The 17,532-nt window shown below is 39.7% G+C and overlaps 1 protein-coding gene and 1 long non-coding RNA gene across 3 annotated transcripts in view; one reads left to right on the top strand and one right to left on the bottom strand.

Moving 5' to 3' along the window:
* Positions 1-14,331, top strand: part of HPSE (heparanase) — a 60,835-nt gene extending 46,504 nt beyond the window's left edge. The window contains exons 10-13 of one of the 2 annotated variants that reach the window (XM_088836440.1): positions 3,498-3,616; positions 4,993-5,139; positions 10,273-10,445; positions 13,968-14,331. In XM_088836440.1, coding sequence (XP_088692566.1) covers positions 3,498-3,616; positions 4,993-5,139; positions 10,273-10,432 — 426 coding nt within the window. In that variant the 3' untranslated portion in view covers positions 10,433-10,445; positions 13,968-14,331. Of the gene's footprint in view, positions 1-3,497; positions 3,617-4,992; positions 5,140-10,272; positions 13,932-13,967 lie in introns of those variants that run through there. The other variant, XM_088836439.1, reaches the window with a different exon arrangement.
* Positions 5,151-10,384, bottom strand: LOC148777897 (uncharacterized). Its single transcript, XR_016037471.1, has 3 exons — positions 10,249-10,384; positions 9,921-10,019; positions 5,151-6,183 (listed from the first exon to the last, which is right to left on the bottom strand). It is a non-coding gene; the product is annotated as an uncharacterized LOC148777897 (long non-coding RNA).
* Positions 14,332-17,532: the final 3,201 nt, after the last annotated feature.

Here is a 17,532-nt window from a genome sequence, read left to right as displayed (position 1 = left end):
TACTACTGGCCGTTTCTTAAATGGACCTTGAACAAGGAAGAGAAGTAAATAATTTCTTCACAGTGTGCTCTAAGTACAATATCTAGAAATTAGCTACCTTACCCTGTCACTCTTTATAAATAGTGGCAGCTATTTATAATGTTATCTAAAGCTTCAAACACAAACTTTTCACTTAAGAATTCTTTGTATATATGCTAAATACATTTCTTCCTCAAGGTTTACAAGTCAGCTAGAAAAACTTGAAAGAGTAAATCGTAGCATTGACATCTACAGGATCTTAGGGAATCAGCCTTAAACCTATTGTACATGTCTATTTTCTTATTCCAAAGAATGCTCAAACTACCGGACAATTGCACTCATCTCACACGCTAGTAAAGTCATGCTCAAAATTCTCCAAGCCAGGCTTCAGCAGTATGTAAACCGTGAACTCCCAGATGTTCAAGCAGGTTTTAGAAAAGGCAGAGGCACCAGAGATCAAATTGCCAACATCCGCTGGATCATGGAGAAAGCAAGAGAGTTTCAGAAAAACATCTGTTTCTGCTTCATTGACTATGCCAAAGCCTTTGACTGTGTCAATCACAATAAACTGTAGAACATTCTGAAAGAGATGGGAATCCCAGACCACCTGACCTGCCTCTTGAGAAACCTGTATGCAGGTCAGGAAGCAACAGTTAGAACTGGACATGGAACAACAGACTGGTTCCAAATAGGAAAAGGTGTACGTCAAGGTTGTATATTGTCACCTTGCTTATTTAACTTATATGCAGAGTACATCATGAGGAACGCTGGGCTGGAAGAAGCACAACCTGGAGTCAAGATTGCTGGGAGAAATATCAATAACCTCAGATATGCAGATGACACTACCCTTATGGCAGAAAGTGAAGAGGAACTCAAAAGCCTCTTGATGAAAGTGAAAGAGGAGAGTGAAAAGGTTGGCTTGAAGCTCAACATTCAGAAAACAAAGATCATGGCATCTGGTCCCATCACTTCATGGGAAATAGATGGAAAAACAGTGGAAACAGTGTCAGACTTTGTTTTTTTGGGCTCCAAAATCACTGCAGATGCTGATTGCAGCCATGAAATTAAAAGACGCTTGCTCCTTGGAAGGAAAGTTATGACCAACCTTGATAGTATATTAAAAAGCAGAGACATTACTTTGCCAACCAAGGTCCGTCTAGTCAAGGCAATGGTTTTTCCCGTGGTCATGTATGGATGTGAGAGTTGGACTGTGAAGAAGGCTGATCGCCGAAGAATCGATGCTTTTGAACTGTGGTGTTGGAGAAGACTCTTGAGAGTCCCTTATACTGCAAGGAGATCCAACCAGTCCATTCTAAAGGAGATCAATCCTGGATGTTCATTGGAGGGACTGATGCTAAAGCTGAAACTGCAATACTTTGGCCACCTCATGCGACGAGTTGACTCACTGGAAAAGACTCTGATGCTAGGAAAGGTTGGGGGCGGGAGGAGAAGGGGACGACCGAGAATGAGATGGCTGGATGGCATCACCGACTCTGTGGACATGAGTTTGAGTGAACTCCGGGAGTTGGTGATGGACAGGGAGGCCTGGCGTGCTGTGATTCATGGGGTCGCGGAGAGTCGGACACGACTGAGCGACTGAACTGAACTGAACTGATTTTCTTATTCAATTTGCATAACAGTCCTGGAAGGTGGCAACACAGGTGTCTTAGATTCATTTTTCTATTTATTAATTGTTTAATTGGAGGATAATTTCTTTATAATGTGCTAGCTTCTGTTGTACAACAATGTAAATAAATTGTAATTTTATATGTGTGTGTATATATATATATCCACTCTCTTTTGAGCCTCCCTTTCTCCCCCCACCCCACCCCTCTAGGTCATCACAAGGTGCCAGGCTGGACTCCCCATTTTTCAAATGTTGTTGTTGTTCAGTCACTAGGCTGTCTCCTGTTCTTTGTGACCCCGTGAACTGCAGCACGCCAGGCCTCCCTATCCCTCACTATCTCCTGGAGTTTGCTCAAACTCATGTCCATTGAGTCAGTGATGCCATCCAACCATCTCATCCTCTGTCGTCCCCTTCTCCTCCTGCCCTCAATCTTTCCCACCATCAGGGTCTTTTCTAATGAGTCGGCTCTTTGTAACAGGTGGCCAAAGTACTGAGGTTTCAGCTTTGGCATCAGTCCTTCCAATGAATATTCAGGGTGGATTTGCTTTTTCATTTTTCACACGGGGACGTTTAAATTAAGGGATGCTTGTGGGATTTGCTGGAGGTCACACTGTCTCGTTGTTATTCTAAAGAATCCTATACAAATCCTGGCTCTGAACCTGTTTGTTTTCTAGCCACCCACCCACCCCCCTCACAGAACTGTGCTAAAGTTATGTCTCTTTTGAAAGCATTTAATTGATTCTTCTCTTTAAAATCTTAAGTCTCCAGTGTAAAATCTTAAGCAGAGAAACAAAGCTATTTTTCCTATTAAGTCTGCTTTATATCAGTTCAAGGGCTTCCCTGTGGCTCAGCTGGTAAAGAATCCGCTTGCAATGTGGGAGACCTGGGAGGAAGGGTTGACATATAAATATCTAGTGAATTAAAAAATAACTTTCTTATTATGAAAAATTTCAAAGTAGAGGGAAAAATATATGAAGCCCTAATCTTGTTTAATCCATAATCCTACCTATCCCTCACCTCCCACTTACTGGATTACTTCCTAAGCAAACCTCAGGTATATCACTTTATCTGTAAGTATTTCAGTATGTTTCTCCTTTGGAAAAACATAACACAATATAATTATCACACTTTAAAATATTGACAGTAACTTCTCAATATCATTAACTATTTAGTCATTGTTTCACATTTTCCTTACTGTCTCAACTGTCTTTAACAGTTGGTTTATTCACATCAGAATCCAAACAAGGTCCATATATTGCATATATTATGTCTCTTTTTTAAGCATTTATTATATCTCTTAAGCCTGTTAATCTTTAACTTCTCCCTCCCTCTCTTTTTTTTTTCCCTTGGAATTTATTAATTAAACAAACCAGGTAACTTGTTCTATAATGTTTTCCACATTCTGCATTTTACCAAGGCTTCAGAGGCAGTTGTTTTAGTCTGCTCAACAGATAGAAGTTTTTATCTTTCAAACTTGGCTCTGTATGTGTATATGTGTATGTGAGTGTGTGTGTATCTAAAATTTTTGCTTTGAGTTTTGAATTCTTGGATGATAGACAACACAGAATATTTAAATTGCCTCTGAGCAATCAGTTATATCCTTGAGATCTATCTCGTAGCAGACATAGCCCTCCGAATCATGGAAATATAGTCCTCTGATGATGAACAACAGCAGACAAGATACTGCCCTCAGATTCATGGTGGCAACACAGACCCAAAGATGAATCCTTTTTGAATACCTTTAGGATAACAGTCACACTGTCTGTAGGATAGCTATTTGCTTGACACTGTTTTTGTTAAAAAGTAAGTAAAGATCTATTTTGTCCCTCCCCTCTCCAATCACTCCAACTAGGATTATTGGCTCTCTCTTCTGTTCAAGAAACTGGTGGGCAACAATGTGTTAATGGCAAGTGTGAAAGGTCCAGACAGAAGCAAACTTCGAGTATATCTTCATTGCACAAACGTCAACCAGTAAGTGTATAACACACCCTTTACCAATCAACAAGTTTTAATAAGTTAGCACACAATTTTCTACCCTAACACCCTGCTGTCTTCTGTCTATACAGTGGATCTAAGGTGTGTCATTGTTCTTTATTTCTTTTCATTCTCATAGTGATATGGTGCCAGAGTCTAGCTTAAAAAAAAAAAGTTTAAATGTAGGCATTTACAGTCCAGCAAAGATTTTACAATGATTTGATTAACATATACATAATAAAAATATATCCTGAATTTAAATAAAGAATAGTACAAATGCAAGCACATAAAACAGAGTTCATATGCATGATTAATCAATTGAATGACTATGGATGAATATAAATATGAATTCATATGAGCGAATAATTATGTGACTATCCTTATCATTTTGAATCATATCTGAGTAATTTAATAGAGAAGAAAAATTAAAAGGTGACTGATAACAACTATCATGTTTTCAGAAGTTTTAACACAGTTTCTGGAATTGAGAGGCCATCGAGATTTTTATAGAAACTCCAATACTTTGGCCACCTCATGCGACGAGTTGACACACTGGAAAAGACTCTGATGCTGGGAGGGATTGGGGGCGGGAGGAGAAGGGGACGACAGAGAATGAGATGGATGCATGGCATCACCAACTCGATGGGCATGAGTTTGAGTGAACTCCTGGAGTTGGTGATGGACAGGGAGGCCTGGCGTGCTGTGATTCATGGGGTCGCAAAGAGTCAGATACGACTGAGTGACTGAACTGAACTGACTCTGGCCTTAGGTAGCAAAAAACATTCCTAAGTTTGAGATTTTTCTCTTCTTAGTTTCAGTTTGTCTTTCCTGATAGAATAACACTAAAATATTAATTTTAGCTACAAAGGCTATCCACGGTTTCCTATTTCACTGAGTAGGAACTCTATTTCTGGTGAGTGGCCCCATTAGGATGGTTTAGGGGATAAATTCTGTAAAATATCAGTAGATTTAACGTTCTTATTTATGTTGGTCTTTTCATAAGGTTAGAAAAAGTCTTGGTTTATATGGTTTATAATATGAATTCATATGAACCCACAAAATTTCCCTTTTACCACTTAACTTTCCTCAGTTTGAACATGTATGAACTGACTGACGTCCTCACAAGTCAGTCTGGCAAAGCAGCAAAGATCACAAAGTGCTGAAGCCCAGAAAATGGTTATGTCTTTTATCACGTTTTCAAAACAGGACCACATCTGCAGTCTGATTTTATCATAACTGGAAGATACAAAGAGGGTGCAGCATCACTATAAATACTAAATATACTTAGTATTATCTGTGATTATATTGTAACCAACTACTTAATTTCTTAAATTAAATAAACACTGTTATTGAGTTCATGTATTTGCTTTTAGCCCAAGGTATAAAGAAGGAGATTTAACTCTCTATGCCTTAAACCTCCATAACGTCACCAAGCACTTGCAGTTACCACATCACTTCTTCAACAAGCAAGTGGATAAATACCTCATAAAACCTTCAGGGCCTGATGGCTTACTTTCCAAGTGAGTAATTCTCTTGGTTCATTTCAAACTTTCACCCAAAGTGAATTTTATTGGTATTTGTCAGAATACTGTGTGTTGACAGGGAGCAAAAGAAAAAAATCAACTATTTTCAAGTTCTAACAATTCTTAATATTCAGGAAGTTATACGTGAATACACACTAATACAGGTGTCACTCATCTGGAGAATCAAAGCAGAAGGATGGGAAGACAAATGGCAGTTATCTTACAGAAATGTTTTCATTTCAAAACAACTTGATGTATATCAGGATCCACTCAATGCATTTAGATTATTTGCTCCAAAAAAGTAATCCTTGGTAATACAGTCACTAAAGCAAAAATGTCTGTATGTAATTGCTATATAAAGGCATAGGAGTTGGTATAAAATATCATGTGTCATGGATGTGATTCTCTTACAGCATCAGAATAGTTTTTTATTGGTTAGAGTGAAGAAAAAGAGTGGTCAGAAATGTGCCTTTTAGGTGACATATTTAAAGTTGGTTCTTAAACATTTTACATTTAAAAGCCCATGATTGAGTATGTCTTAAAAAGCCTATATTCAACAGAATATCCAAGGGACTTCCCCGGTGGTCCCATGGTTAGCACTCCATGCTCCCAATGCAGGGCGCCTGTGTTTTAATTCCCAGTCAGGCAACTAGATCCCATATGCTGCAACTAAGAGTTTGCATGCCATAACAAAGACTGAAGATCCTGCATGTGCAAATAAGGTGCAGCCAAATAAATAAATATTTTTATAAAACCAGAATACCCAAGAATGAGTTAGGCACAACAAATATTGTAAGATTTCTGTCCAGTGTGTGTTGGAAGGAGCCCTTTTCTTCACGGTTATTCTCACACCATGTGTGTGCGCTCAGTTGCTCAGTTGTGTCCGACTCTGCCACTCCATGTGCTCTGGCCCGCCAAGCTCCTCTGTCCATGGGATTATCTCGGCAAGAGTACTGGAGTGGGTTTCCAGTTCCTCCTCTAGAGGATCTCCCATCTCTGCAAATGCTCTTTGAGTGATGTTTTCAGTGACAGCATCAGAACCTGAAAAAGTGCCATAAACATGCTTTCTCCAAAGTCTTATCCCCATAGACAAACATTATTAATACTGGGGCTTCCCTGGTGGCTCAGAAGTTAAAGCGTCTGCCTCCAATGCAGTAGACCCGGGTTCGATCCCTGGGTTGGGAAGATCCCCTGGAGAAGGAAGTGGTAACCTGCTCCAGTATTCTTGCCTGGAGAATCCCATGGACGGAGAAGCCTGGTAGGCTACAGTCCACAGGGTCGCAAAGAGTCGGACACGACTGAGCGACTTCACTTTCACCATTCCATGACTTTTTTCCTGTCCTTTATTCTACTATTTATAACTGTAATCATACAACTTCTAATAGGAGAAATTGAAGGAGAACCCACAAGTTTTCCCAAGTATCTTTCCATTTATAGTCTTTGTAGACATTTTAATGGGCTGCACTTTTTATAAAATACCATGGTTTACTTACTCATTTTCCTACTGTTTTCTCCCATACTTTTTTCCCCCGTTTTAAATAATGTATATTTGAATAGCAGATACTTCTCTCTTTGGGGATTTTGACACTTTTTAAAGTTCTTAGCGTATTTGTGTCTGAGGCCGAGAAGGGAAAAACTTCTCTGAAGTAACTGAATAATAGTTGTAGAGTTAGTTGTATCTTAAGAGGGACTTCGCTGATGGTCCAGTGGTTGAGACTCTGTGCTCCCAATGCAGGTGTCACAGGATCGATCCCTGGTTGGTGAACTAAGATCCTTTTTGCAGAGCAAAAAGCTAAGTCTTAGAGATCATTTTAGTCTAGCCTTAGATGGGTATCTAAGGCCGTTCAGCCCTGTTTGTTTCCTCTCTGTTGGATCTCACAGCCTCTGCTGGTATCTGCTCTCTGTGGCAAGGAGAAGGTAAACCTCTGTGCCTTTCATCTGCTGCTCTTAGTTCTATTCTCTGGAGCAAAGGATGGAACCTGCACTTCATGCCTGTGGACAAGTAGGTTTAGAGGATTATTTTTTTCTCTTTCTGGTAGGGAAGAGTAGCATACACTCTGTGTTAATTTTTATTTCCAATTAGGTGTCAATGTTGTAAAAATTGACAAGTATTAAAATATCTGGATTTCTAGCTTTCCTTTGAAAATAGGTGCTCTGGCAATTCTGGGGTGTTTTCCCAATTCAATGGAGCTGAACTGGGATTATTCACTTTAGACAACTCATCCAGCTGTCTGTTCCCCTTAGTCCCTGTGTGACCCTGCTGTCATAGGCCTGTCCTACTGCTGTTAAATGTCACTTCCTTGACCCCAAGGGCATTTGAGTTTGCTACTCTTAATCTGAAACAACACAGAATGCTCTGTTTTCTCCAGAATAACTCTCAAATATTTGAAGGACAACTGGACTGTTTTCTCTCCGGGCTCAATATGCCCAGATTTTTCAGTGATTCTTCTCTTTGCTTTTTTACCAGACCCTGTTGCATTCTGATCATATATTTCATGCTTTATACTTGGAAAACTGGTGAAATTGTGGACATTGTTGTATCATCCTAAGTTCTTTTTGATGACTATATGCTACTTATATTTTTCTCTCTTTAAAATGTTGCAAGAGTATCCCAGATACGTTTAATGAATGCACAGCTTGCACACACGCTCATGGTAATGACCCCAGGGGGTTAAATAATGATCACCTTTAAAAAGTTAGTTTTCACTTAAATAATTTGTATAGTGCCCATAGAAGGTCCTGTATCATAAGTATTTAATAAATATTTGGACTGAATATACGTTAACATAAAAGCAGTATTTTATAGTTATCTCAGATGAATTTTGCCCACCTTCTCCAATTCTACCAAATCTGTTGCTTGCTAATTCCTTCCAACTCTATTTCGTCTGAAACTTGACAAGCATGTCTTCTATTTCTTGTCACCATATTACTAACTTAGAAATAGGAAATAAGATACTACCTTCAAATAAAACCCTACCCTTATTGGCCAGCCCAATGAGGAAATATTCCACATGCTTTAAGCTTACACTCAGTATACAGGTAACATCCTTTAGCTATATTCATAGCGGATTAAACAGTGTAGATGGGTAGACTAGATGTTATCTCGCCCATGTTTTACCATCTTAACCCAGAGCAGCACTAATTTAGTGATCAGACTTAGCTTTAAACACTGTGACCTCTCCCAAAGACTTTCTGAAACTTTTTTGTGCACCCTTGTCACAATCCTCAATCTCTTGCAGAAGAGCTCTAACTATCACCATTTAGAGATGTTGTCAAGAGCTATTTTTGTTTGTGGTTTCCTGATGGTGGTCATGGCGTTTCCTCCTCCACCCCTTGCAGGAAGTGCTATGATATAGGTGCTGAGGCAAAGCTCGGGTGCATGTGAGCTGAGTGTAACTGCAATGAAGGCTTGTTAGCCTTCAGCACAATTATGGTTATCTTATTACATCTTTCAGTACAGAGTCCACAACTGGGCATTTAAGCAAGGATTAATGGAAACTAATTTCTCTGCTCACTGATACTTAGTAAGGATAGAGTGTGAGAGCTCTTTAAAAATGAAAACTTTATAACAATGCTAAACTGGAAACAAACAAGTGTCTATAACACTGGACAATTCAGTAAATAAACTAATATGCTCATAAAATGGAATCTTGTGCAGTCATTAAAATGATGCAGTGGATGAATGTTTAATGATATGAGCAAATTTAGGATATGTTAAGGGGAAAAGAATCAAGTTTTAAGAGACTATATACTGTATGCTCATTTTTGTCCATATGAAAATATGTATGTTCATATATACACAAAAAAGAGATGAAGAAATGTACATCAAAATCTTAAAAATGGTTATGAGATAGGTTGCTTCTGTTATATTTATTTATCTGAATATAAGGATGATGATAGATAATACTTTTACATGCTTACTATGTACAAAGCACTGTTATAAATGTTCTACATATATGTATTACATTTATGACATAAACCCTGGCATTAATCTAAATTTTCAACAATAAAAAACTTTTTCTTTATAAAAATTTCATAATATAAAAATCATTTAAGAAAAAGATAAAAGAGATAAAAATATCATTTAGAATTATGGAAGTAAGTATTAATAAAACTAAAAGTAGACTAAAGCTTTTCTTCCTAAGCACTTACTTATATAAGATTTGTTGCCATGAGAATATATTGCTATGTTTAGTTGCTTCAGTCATGTCCGACTTTTTGCGATCTCATAGATTGTAGCCCACCAGGCCCCACTGTGCATGGGGATTCTCCAGGCAAGAGCACTGGAGTGGACTGCCACGCCCTCCCCCAGGGGATCTTCCCAACCCAGGGATGGAACATTGCATCCCTGGATTGCAGTCTCCCACATTGCAGGTGGATTCTTTACCATCTGAGCCACCAGGGAAGCCCAAGAATATATTAATTTGATTTCAATAATAATAAATATACATAACACTTATCCTTGATTTTTTTCTATTTTTGACTCAGTTTTTAATTTAAATTGTAATAGTGAGATGCAAAAAAAATAATAATTATTTTTTTAAACCCATGGTTTAACTAAAGAAAATCATTTTTCTTCACCACAGCAATATATATTCTACCAAAGTAGCTTAACAGCTTAAGAAAATGAATACATACCTCCTGAGAGAAGGGGAGTAAGACGGTTTATGGACATAGTTACAAGTGGGAAATTGACAGTCATTTTGTATGACAAATTCATGCAACTCATATTCCATCCTATATATTTGCTTCATATATAAATGCTTACAATTACTTACCATTGCCCCCCAAAATGCCACAAATCCAGAAGTACGTCATCTTCATCCTTTTTACACCTCCATCATCTTGCCTAGTATGGATTGTGTCTGTTTCATTTTCTGTAAGGGGCCAGAGGGTAAATATTTGGGGGCTTTGCAGACCATATGGTTTCTGTCACAACTGTTCAACTCTACCAGTGTAGCTTAAAGGTCATCTCGGCCAAATACTTAACTGACATGGTGTTCAAATACAAGTTACAGAATATAAACTGCCACAGAAAAAAATTGGGGCCTTAAAAAGTTCTCAGGGCTTTTATAGAGCAGATGGAAGATGTACAGCTTGGCTCACCTGGACACATCTTTCCCCTTGCAGGTCTGTCCAGCTCAATGACCAAATTCTGAAGATGGTGGATGAACAAACCCTGCCACCTTTGACAGAAAAACCTCTCCACCCAGGAAGTTCACTGGGCCTTCCACCTTTCTCATATGGATTTTTTGTGATAAGAAATGCCGAAGTTGCTGCTTGTATCTGAAAATCAAAGACATGTACTAGCCTGGAGATTGAATTTTTGAGTGTATTGATAAGAGGAAAGCAAAATTCAAACTATAGGCAAGCAGATGTATTACAGACCCAACGGGTGGGAGATTTCGAGTCCATGGGAGACTCTCAGTATGAAATTTAGCACAGAATTTTGTTCTAAGTAGATCCCTGCTAATAATAAGCCAATGCCAAACACCATGCTTATATTTTTGCACATAGTATTTTAAGGTTATCAAAAATGTACCTAATATAATACAACCAGGAGGCAAGTATGTGAAGGATATATTATTAGTTTCAAGAAAGTATTTAGTTATTTTTATTTAAAATGAAACAGTTACTAGAAAACTGTCAGATTCTTCCCTCATATGCTATCTCTATGGGCTGCTATAGAAAAAGTTTACTATCACAAGCTCCAAATCGTCTATGAAAGAGAGACAATCTCTTTGCATCTTAACAGAGAGCTGAGTTCAGTTGCTGCTTATTTTCCCTCTGTTCTGTTTGTCTTTGTCAGTAATACCATGTGAGAAAACAGATGGCTAGATGTGATAGAGGGAAGGGATTATATACACTTCAAATGAAATAAAAAATGACTGCATATGAAATTGATTTACCAGGAGGAGAAAATTTAACTCCATACATTACAACCATCTGTTCATGTTTACCTCTGTTGGTCTCTCAGTCCTGTCCAACTCTTTGCAACCCCACGGACTGTAGCCCACCAGGCTCCTCTGTCCATGGAATTCTCCAAGCAAGAACACTGGAGTGGGTAGCCATTCCCTTCTCCAGAGGATCTTCCCGACCCAGGGATCGAACCCAGGTCTCCGTCAATGCAGGTAGATTCTCTACTGTCTAAGCCACCAGAGAAGCCCCATGTTTACATTTAATTTACCTTAAATTGTTTTAGTTGGCTGCAAGTAACAGAAGAGAAGCGAAAAGCAAAGGAGAAAAGGAAAGATATAAGCATCTGAATGCAGAGTTCCAAAGAATAGCAAGGAGAGATAAGAAAGCCTTCCTCAGTGCAATGCAAAGAAATAGAGGAAAACAACAGAATAGGAAAAACAAGAGATCTCTTCAAGAAAATTAGAGATTCCAAGGGAACATTTCATGGAAAGATGGGCTCGATAAAGGACAGAAATGGTAGGGACCTAACAGAAGCAGAAGATATTAAGAAGAGGTGGCAAGAATACACAGAAGAACTGTACAAAAAAGATCTTCACAAGCAAGATAGTCACGATAACATGATCACTGACCTAGAGCCAGACATCTTGGAATGTGAGGTCAAGTGGGCCTTAGAAAGCATCACTACGAACAAAGCTAGTGGAGGTGATGGAATTCCAGTTGAGCTATTTCAAATCTTGAAAGATGATGCTGTGAAAGTGCTACACTCAATATGCCAGCAAATTTGGAAAACTCAGCAGTGGAAAAGGTCAGTCTTCATTCCAATCCCAAAGAAAGGCAATGCCAAAGAATGCTCAAACTACCGCACAATTGCACTCATCTCACACGCTAGTAAAGTCATGCTCAAAATTCTCCAAGCCAGGCTTCAGCAATATGTGAACCGTGAACTCCCAGATGTTCAAGCAGGTTTTAGAAAAGGCAGAGGCACCAGAGATCAAATTGCCAACATCCGCTGGATCATGGAGAAAGCAAGAGAGTTCCAGAAAAACATCTATTTCTGCTTCATTGACTAAAAGCCTTTGACTGTGTGGATCACAATAAACTGTGGAAAATTCTGAAAGAGATGGGAATACCAGACCACCTGACCTGCCTCTTGAGAAACCTGTATGCAGGTCAGGAAGCAATAGTCAGAACTGTACATGGAACAACCGACTGGTTCCAAATAGGAAAAGGAGTACATCAAGGCTGTATATTGTCACCCTGCTTATTTAACTTATATGCAGAGTACATCATGAGGAACGCTGGGCTGGAAGAAGCACAAGCTGGAATCAAGATTGCTGGGAGAAATATCAATAATCTCAGATATGCAGATGACACTACCCTTATGGCAGAAAGTGAAGAGGAACGAAAAAGCCTCTTGATGAAAGTAAAAGAGGAGAGTGAAAAGGTTGGCTTGAAGCTCAACATTCAGAAAACAAAGATCATAGCATCTGGTCCCATCACTTCATGGGAAATAGATGGAAAAACAGTGGAAACAGTGTCAGACTTTATTTTTTGGGGCTCCAAAATCACTGCAGATGCTGATTGCAGCCATGAAATTAAAAGACGCTTACTCCTTGGAAGGAAAGTTATGACCAACCTTGATAATATATTAAAAAGCAGAGACATTACTTTGCCAACAAAGGTCCATCTAGTCAAGGCTATGGTCTTTCCTGTGGTCATGTATGGATGTGAGAGTTGGACTGTGAAGAAAGCTGATCGCCAAAGAATTGATGCTTTTGAACTGTGGTGCTGGAGAAGACTCTTGAGAGTCCCTTGTACTGCAAGGAGATCCAACCAGTCCATTCTAAGGGAGATTGATCCTGGGTGTTCATTGGAAGGACTGATGCTAAAGCTGAAACTGCAATACTTTGGCCACCTCATGCGACGAGTTGACTCACTGGAAAAGACTCTGATGCTGGGTAAGGTTGGGGGCGGGAGGAGAAGGGGACGACCGAGAATGAGATGGCTGGATGGCATCACCGACTCTGTGGACATGAGTTTGAGTGAACTCCAGGAGTTGGTGATGGACAGGGAGGCCTGGCGTGCTGTGATTCATGGGGTCGCAGAGAGTCGGACACGACTGAGCGACTGAACTGAACTGAACTGAACAGAAAACCCTGATTCCAGTGGCTTGACCCACCAAACATTCATAATCCCACATAATGAGAAGTTCACGTTGGGTGAGCTCCACTGCTGAAAATGTCACCAAAGAAACAGGGTGCTTTTATCTCTCTGCTCTGTCACCAGCTTCATTCTCAAGCTGGCGGCACGATGTCTGTAGCTATTCCATGGGCCCATTCAGACCTGGCAGTAGCCAAAGAAAGATGAGCCATTTTTTCTATCTTCTTAGACTTTTGAACTTTTCAGTGGTCCTCTCAGCAAACCTCTCTTCCTGTCTCCTTGTGTCATATTGGCCAGAAGGGGGTTGCATAGCCATTGTCCCCAACTGCCAACATCAGTGAGATTCCTCCAATTGTCTCCTAATAATCTTCTGGCGTGGAGAGGGTGTTGAGAAGTCTATGACACTGACCACTACAGTTCCCTGCTTTTATCAGCAACAGAATGTATTATTTTCTCCTGTGTCTTAATTCTAAGAAATATAATTATCTTTATATTTATGCCTGAATATTATGAATATTGTCTCATTTAAGTACATTTATAAGGAGCTAAAGCTGGTACCTAAATTTTGGATGTTTTAATATCCTTAAATTTTATATGACAGTGGTTTTTACATTTTCACATTTGAAATAAAGTAATTTTTGTAACCTAATATTACAATGATTATTCTTTTAATAAAGTGTAAGCCTACAGATCCCTTGTTTCCTTCATCACTTTGTTTACACCCTGACCGTTGTTTGTCCTTTCAGCCTTCCTTACACCAAGAGTCGACCTTGAAGAAAAGAGACCATCAGGCACAAACATAATTTCCTCCCTCGTCATGGAGATCGGATCATTATCAAAGTTCAATCCAGTCTATTTTTCTTCTCCCTGTCGCCTCTGCCACTTAATAAATTCAGGGCCCAATTTTTCACGGGTATTGTAACAATCTCCTAATTGGTCTCCTTGACTTTGCTTAAAATTCTTAAAATTTTAATTGGCTTAAAATGTGCTTAAAAATTAAAATGGCTCTCCATTCCCTTAGCATATAGATCCTTCCATAACCTGGCACCTGCTGTTTTCCTCGGCCTCAATTCTTGTTACTTACCCTGTGAATTCTGTTCTCCCACCCACACACTGGTTGAACAATCTGGACAAACAGCCTCTTTCACCTTTTGCTTCTGTACCTTTAGTGCTGCTACTTCTGCTGTCCATCTGGATTCTTCCAATCGTCCTCTCTATTTAGCACATTTTATGTTCATTAAGACCCGAGGTCTTCCCTGGTGGTCAAGTGGCTAAGACTCCAAGCTCCCAATGCAGAGGGCCCAGGTTCGATCCCTGGTCAGGGAACTAGATCCCACATGCTGCAACTAAAGATCCCACGTGCGTGCTAAGTTGCTTCAGAGTCGTTCGTGTCCAACTCTGTGCGACCCTGTGGACTATAACCCACCAGGCTCCTCTGTCCATGGATTTCCCAGGAAAGAATACTGGAGTGGGTTGCCATTCCATCCTCCAGGGGATATTCCCCACCCAGGGATTGAACCTGAGTCTTTTGTGTCTTCTGCATTTGCAGGCAGGTTCTTTACCACTAGTGCCACCTGGGAAGCCCCAAAGATCCTGCACTTCATAGCAAAGATGGAAGATCCCCCATGCTGCAGCTAACATCTGGTGCAGCCAGATGTTTTTTAAATATTAAAAAAAGAGAAAAGACCCAATTCAAACAGCAGTTTCAATGTCTCCCCTCTCATCTGAGTAGCTTTAGTTCTATTTCTTTGCTTCTATAGCAGTTTAGCTGCATTTGGCATTGTTGATAAGTGCTTTTCCCAAGATGAAAAGCAACTTTGTCAATGAAGACAAAGGAACCTGATTATTGAAAGTTACAAATAATAAGTATTTGTCAAATTGTCAAAAGGAGGTGTCAGTTCAGTTCAGTCGCTCAGTCATGTCCGACTCTTTGCAACCCCATGAATCACAGCACGCCAGGCCTCCCTGTCCATCACCAACTCCCGGAGTTTACGCAAACTCATGTCCATCGAGTCGGTGATGCCATCCAGCCATCTCATTCTCTGTTGTCCCCTTCTCCTCCCGCCCCCAATCTTTCCCAGCATCAGAGTCTTTTCCAGTGAGTCAACTCGTCGCATGAGGTGGCCAAAATATTGGAGTTTCAGCTTTAGTGTCAGTCCTTCCAATGAACAACCAGGATTGATCTCCTTTAGAATGGACTGGTTGGATCTCCTTGCAGTCCAGGGAACTCTCAAGAGTCTTCTCCAGCACCACAGTTCAAAAGCATCAATTCTTCGGCGCTCAGCTTTCTTTACAGTCCAACTCTCACATCCATACATGACCACGGGAAAAACCATAGCCTTGACTAGATGGACCTTGGTTGGCAAAGTAATGTCTGTGCTTTTTAATATACTATCTAGCATATTTAATGTAATATTTATAAACACACCTTAAAAAATTTTTAAACACAATTTTAAAAAATTCTTAAACATCTAAAAAAAAAATCACACAAAAATTTAGTAGATCAAGTTCCCTAATCATTTAAACACCTTAAAAACAACATTAATCACAAAACCTATATGAACACAATTTGTACAAAAATGTCATTTTCTCATGCCAAAGTTACAAATTTACTATCCTAGCCAGAGTTAACAGAATTATCAGTTCAGGGCCTCCATACCAAGTATGGTAACAATTAGCATTTGATTAGAGAATCTAGAAACAGGATATGGAACCACTAGTGTGTTGGGTTCAACCCCTTCCTATGCCTAGGTAGCAGATGTTGGGGTCATCTAAAGCAAAGTCTGAGATAAGGACTTGGGGTCCAGTAGTTTATTTGGGATCTCAGGAATCAGGTATAAGAGATCAGGGAGAGTGAGATGGAGGAAAAGGAAAAGCCAGTATTGAGGTTTGCTGTTGAATATGCTGCAGTAGGTAGTGCGAATTCAGTTCCACCAGGACCACTGAGAAACATGGGCGCCTTTCATAATTTTTCTCTTATTATTCTCATGTTTCTTAGCAGCTATCATTTCATACTCACTTTCTTGTCAATTATAATTTTCACAAAGAACATCTGTTTCACATAAAATGGTTTTAAGGACAAACTGAGAGCGGTTAGGAACTCTTCGGAGAGGAGCCAAGGGAAAGACATACAAAGAAAGTGTGGAAACAGGAAAAAGGAATTATCTGGCTATCACTTGAAACTTATTTGGCTATTTGTGACTGGTTATCCTCAGTATTTTGATCGCCTAACCCTGAGGTAGTTACCAACTAAAGTGACTGAGCAGGCATGCACGTCTGCATTTAGACCACCACAGCACAGAATCGCATCCGTCTAATAACCTCCTTGTTTAATTAATTTAACAGAACACATGGAGGAGGATGGTTGTGTGATCAGGAGATACTCTCTGGCAATGCTGACTCTTGGCCTAAACATCATATCTGTCCCCCAGACACCCTGTGAAGACCCACATCCCCAAAGAGTACCCTTATCCTAGGGTCAGTGCATCCTCAGAAGCTCACTACTGTCCTCCACTGAATCAGGGTTGCACGAATGCCTGCCCCTCTGTAGCAGATCCCAACTGGCAAAATATTGTAATGTTTGTGACTGGGGGAGGATAGGTAGGAAAAGTCCACCTTGGATGACTAGACCAGCAAAGGCAGCCACTTTATAATGTGCCTCATCCCCAGAGGCAGGCATATGAACCTTTACCTGAAGTGCTTATCTGTCTCAGTCTATTTGTTTTGGCTGCAAATGAATGGCAGTCTCTAGGTTACTATTTATAACTGCCCTCCAGTTATGTGTCCTTAACAGTGAGCTCATCTGTTTCCAGCTTCTGAAATAGTAAGTGGCAAAGCCAGCTGGAACAAGTACGCTTCAGCATGCTACTGCTCTCCCATCCTTGGAGCATGTCTTTTATTTTCACAGAAAATGTCCTGAGTCTAGTGACCTGATTGCAAACACTTGACTATTTGTCTGTTTCTGTAAGGAAGGAAGAAGTTTATGCAGGTTAAGTTTCTATTAGGACTAGAATGGCTATACCTTTAAGTCCTCCTCTGACTTCTATATACATATTCATGTATATATAACATTTATATATGGAACACATATTTATGAATATTTATATAATATTGTCATATAAGAAAAAGATTTGATCTTTGCCCCCAGTTCTTGGCATAAAGTTCCTGAAACCCTTAGAATTTACTGAGTGGTAACCAGTCCATTCTAAAGGAGATCAATCCTGGGTGTTCATTGGAAGGACTGATGCTAAAGCTGAAACTCCAATACTTTGGCCACCTCATGCGACGAGTTGACTCATTGGAAAAGACTCT

Source organism: Moschus berezovskii, chromosome 5, assembly GCF_049115385.1.
Source record: "Moschus berezovskii isolate FMDL1 chromosome 5, NW_MosBer_1.0, whole genome shotgun sequence".
Taxonomy (NCBI): Eukaryota; Metazoa; Chordata; class Mammalia; order Artiodactyla; family Moschidae; genus Moschus; species Moschus berezovskii.
Note: the sequence above shows the minus strand (reverse complement) of the source record. Positions and strands in the feature narration are given on the sequence as shown.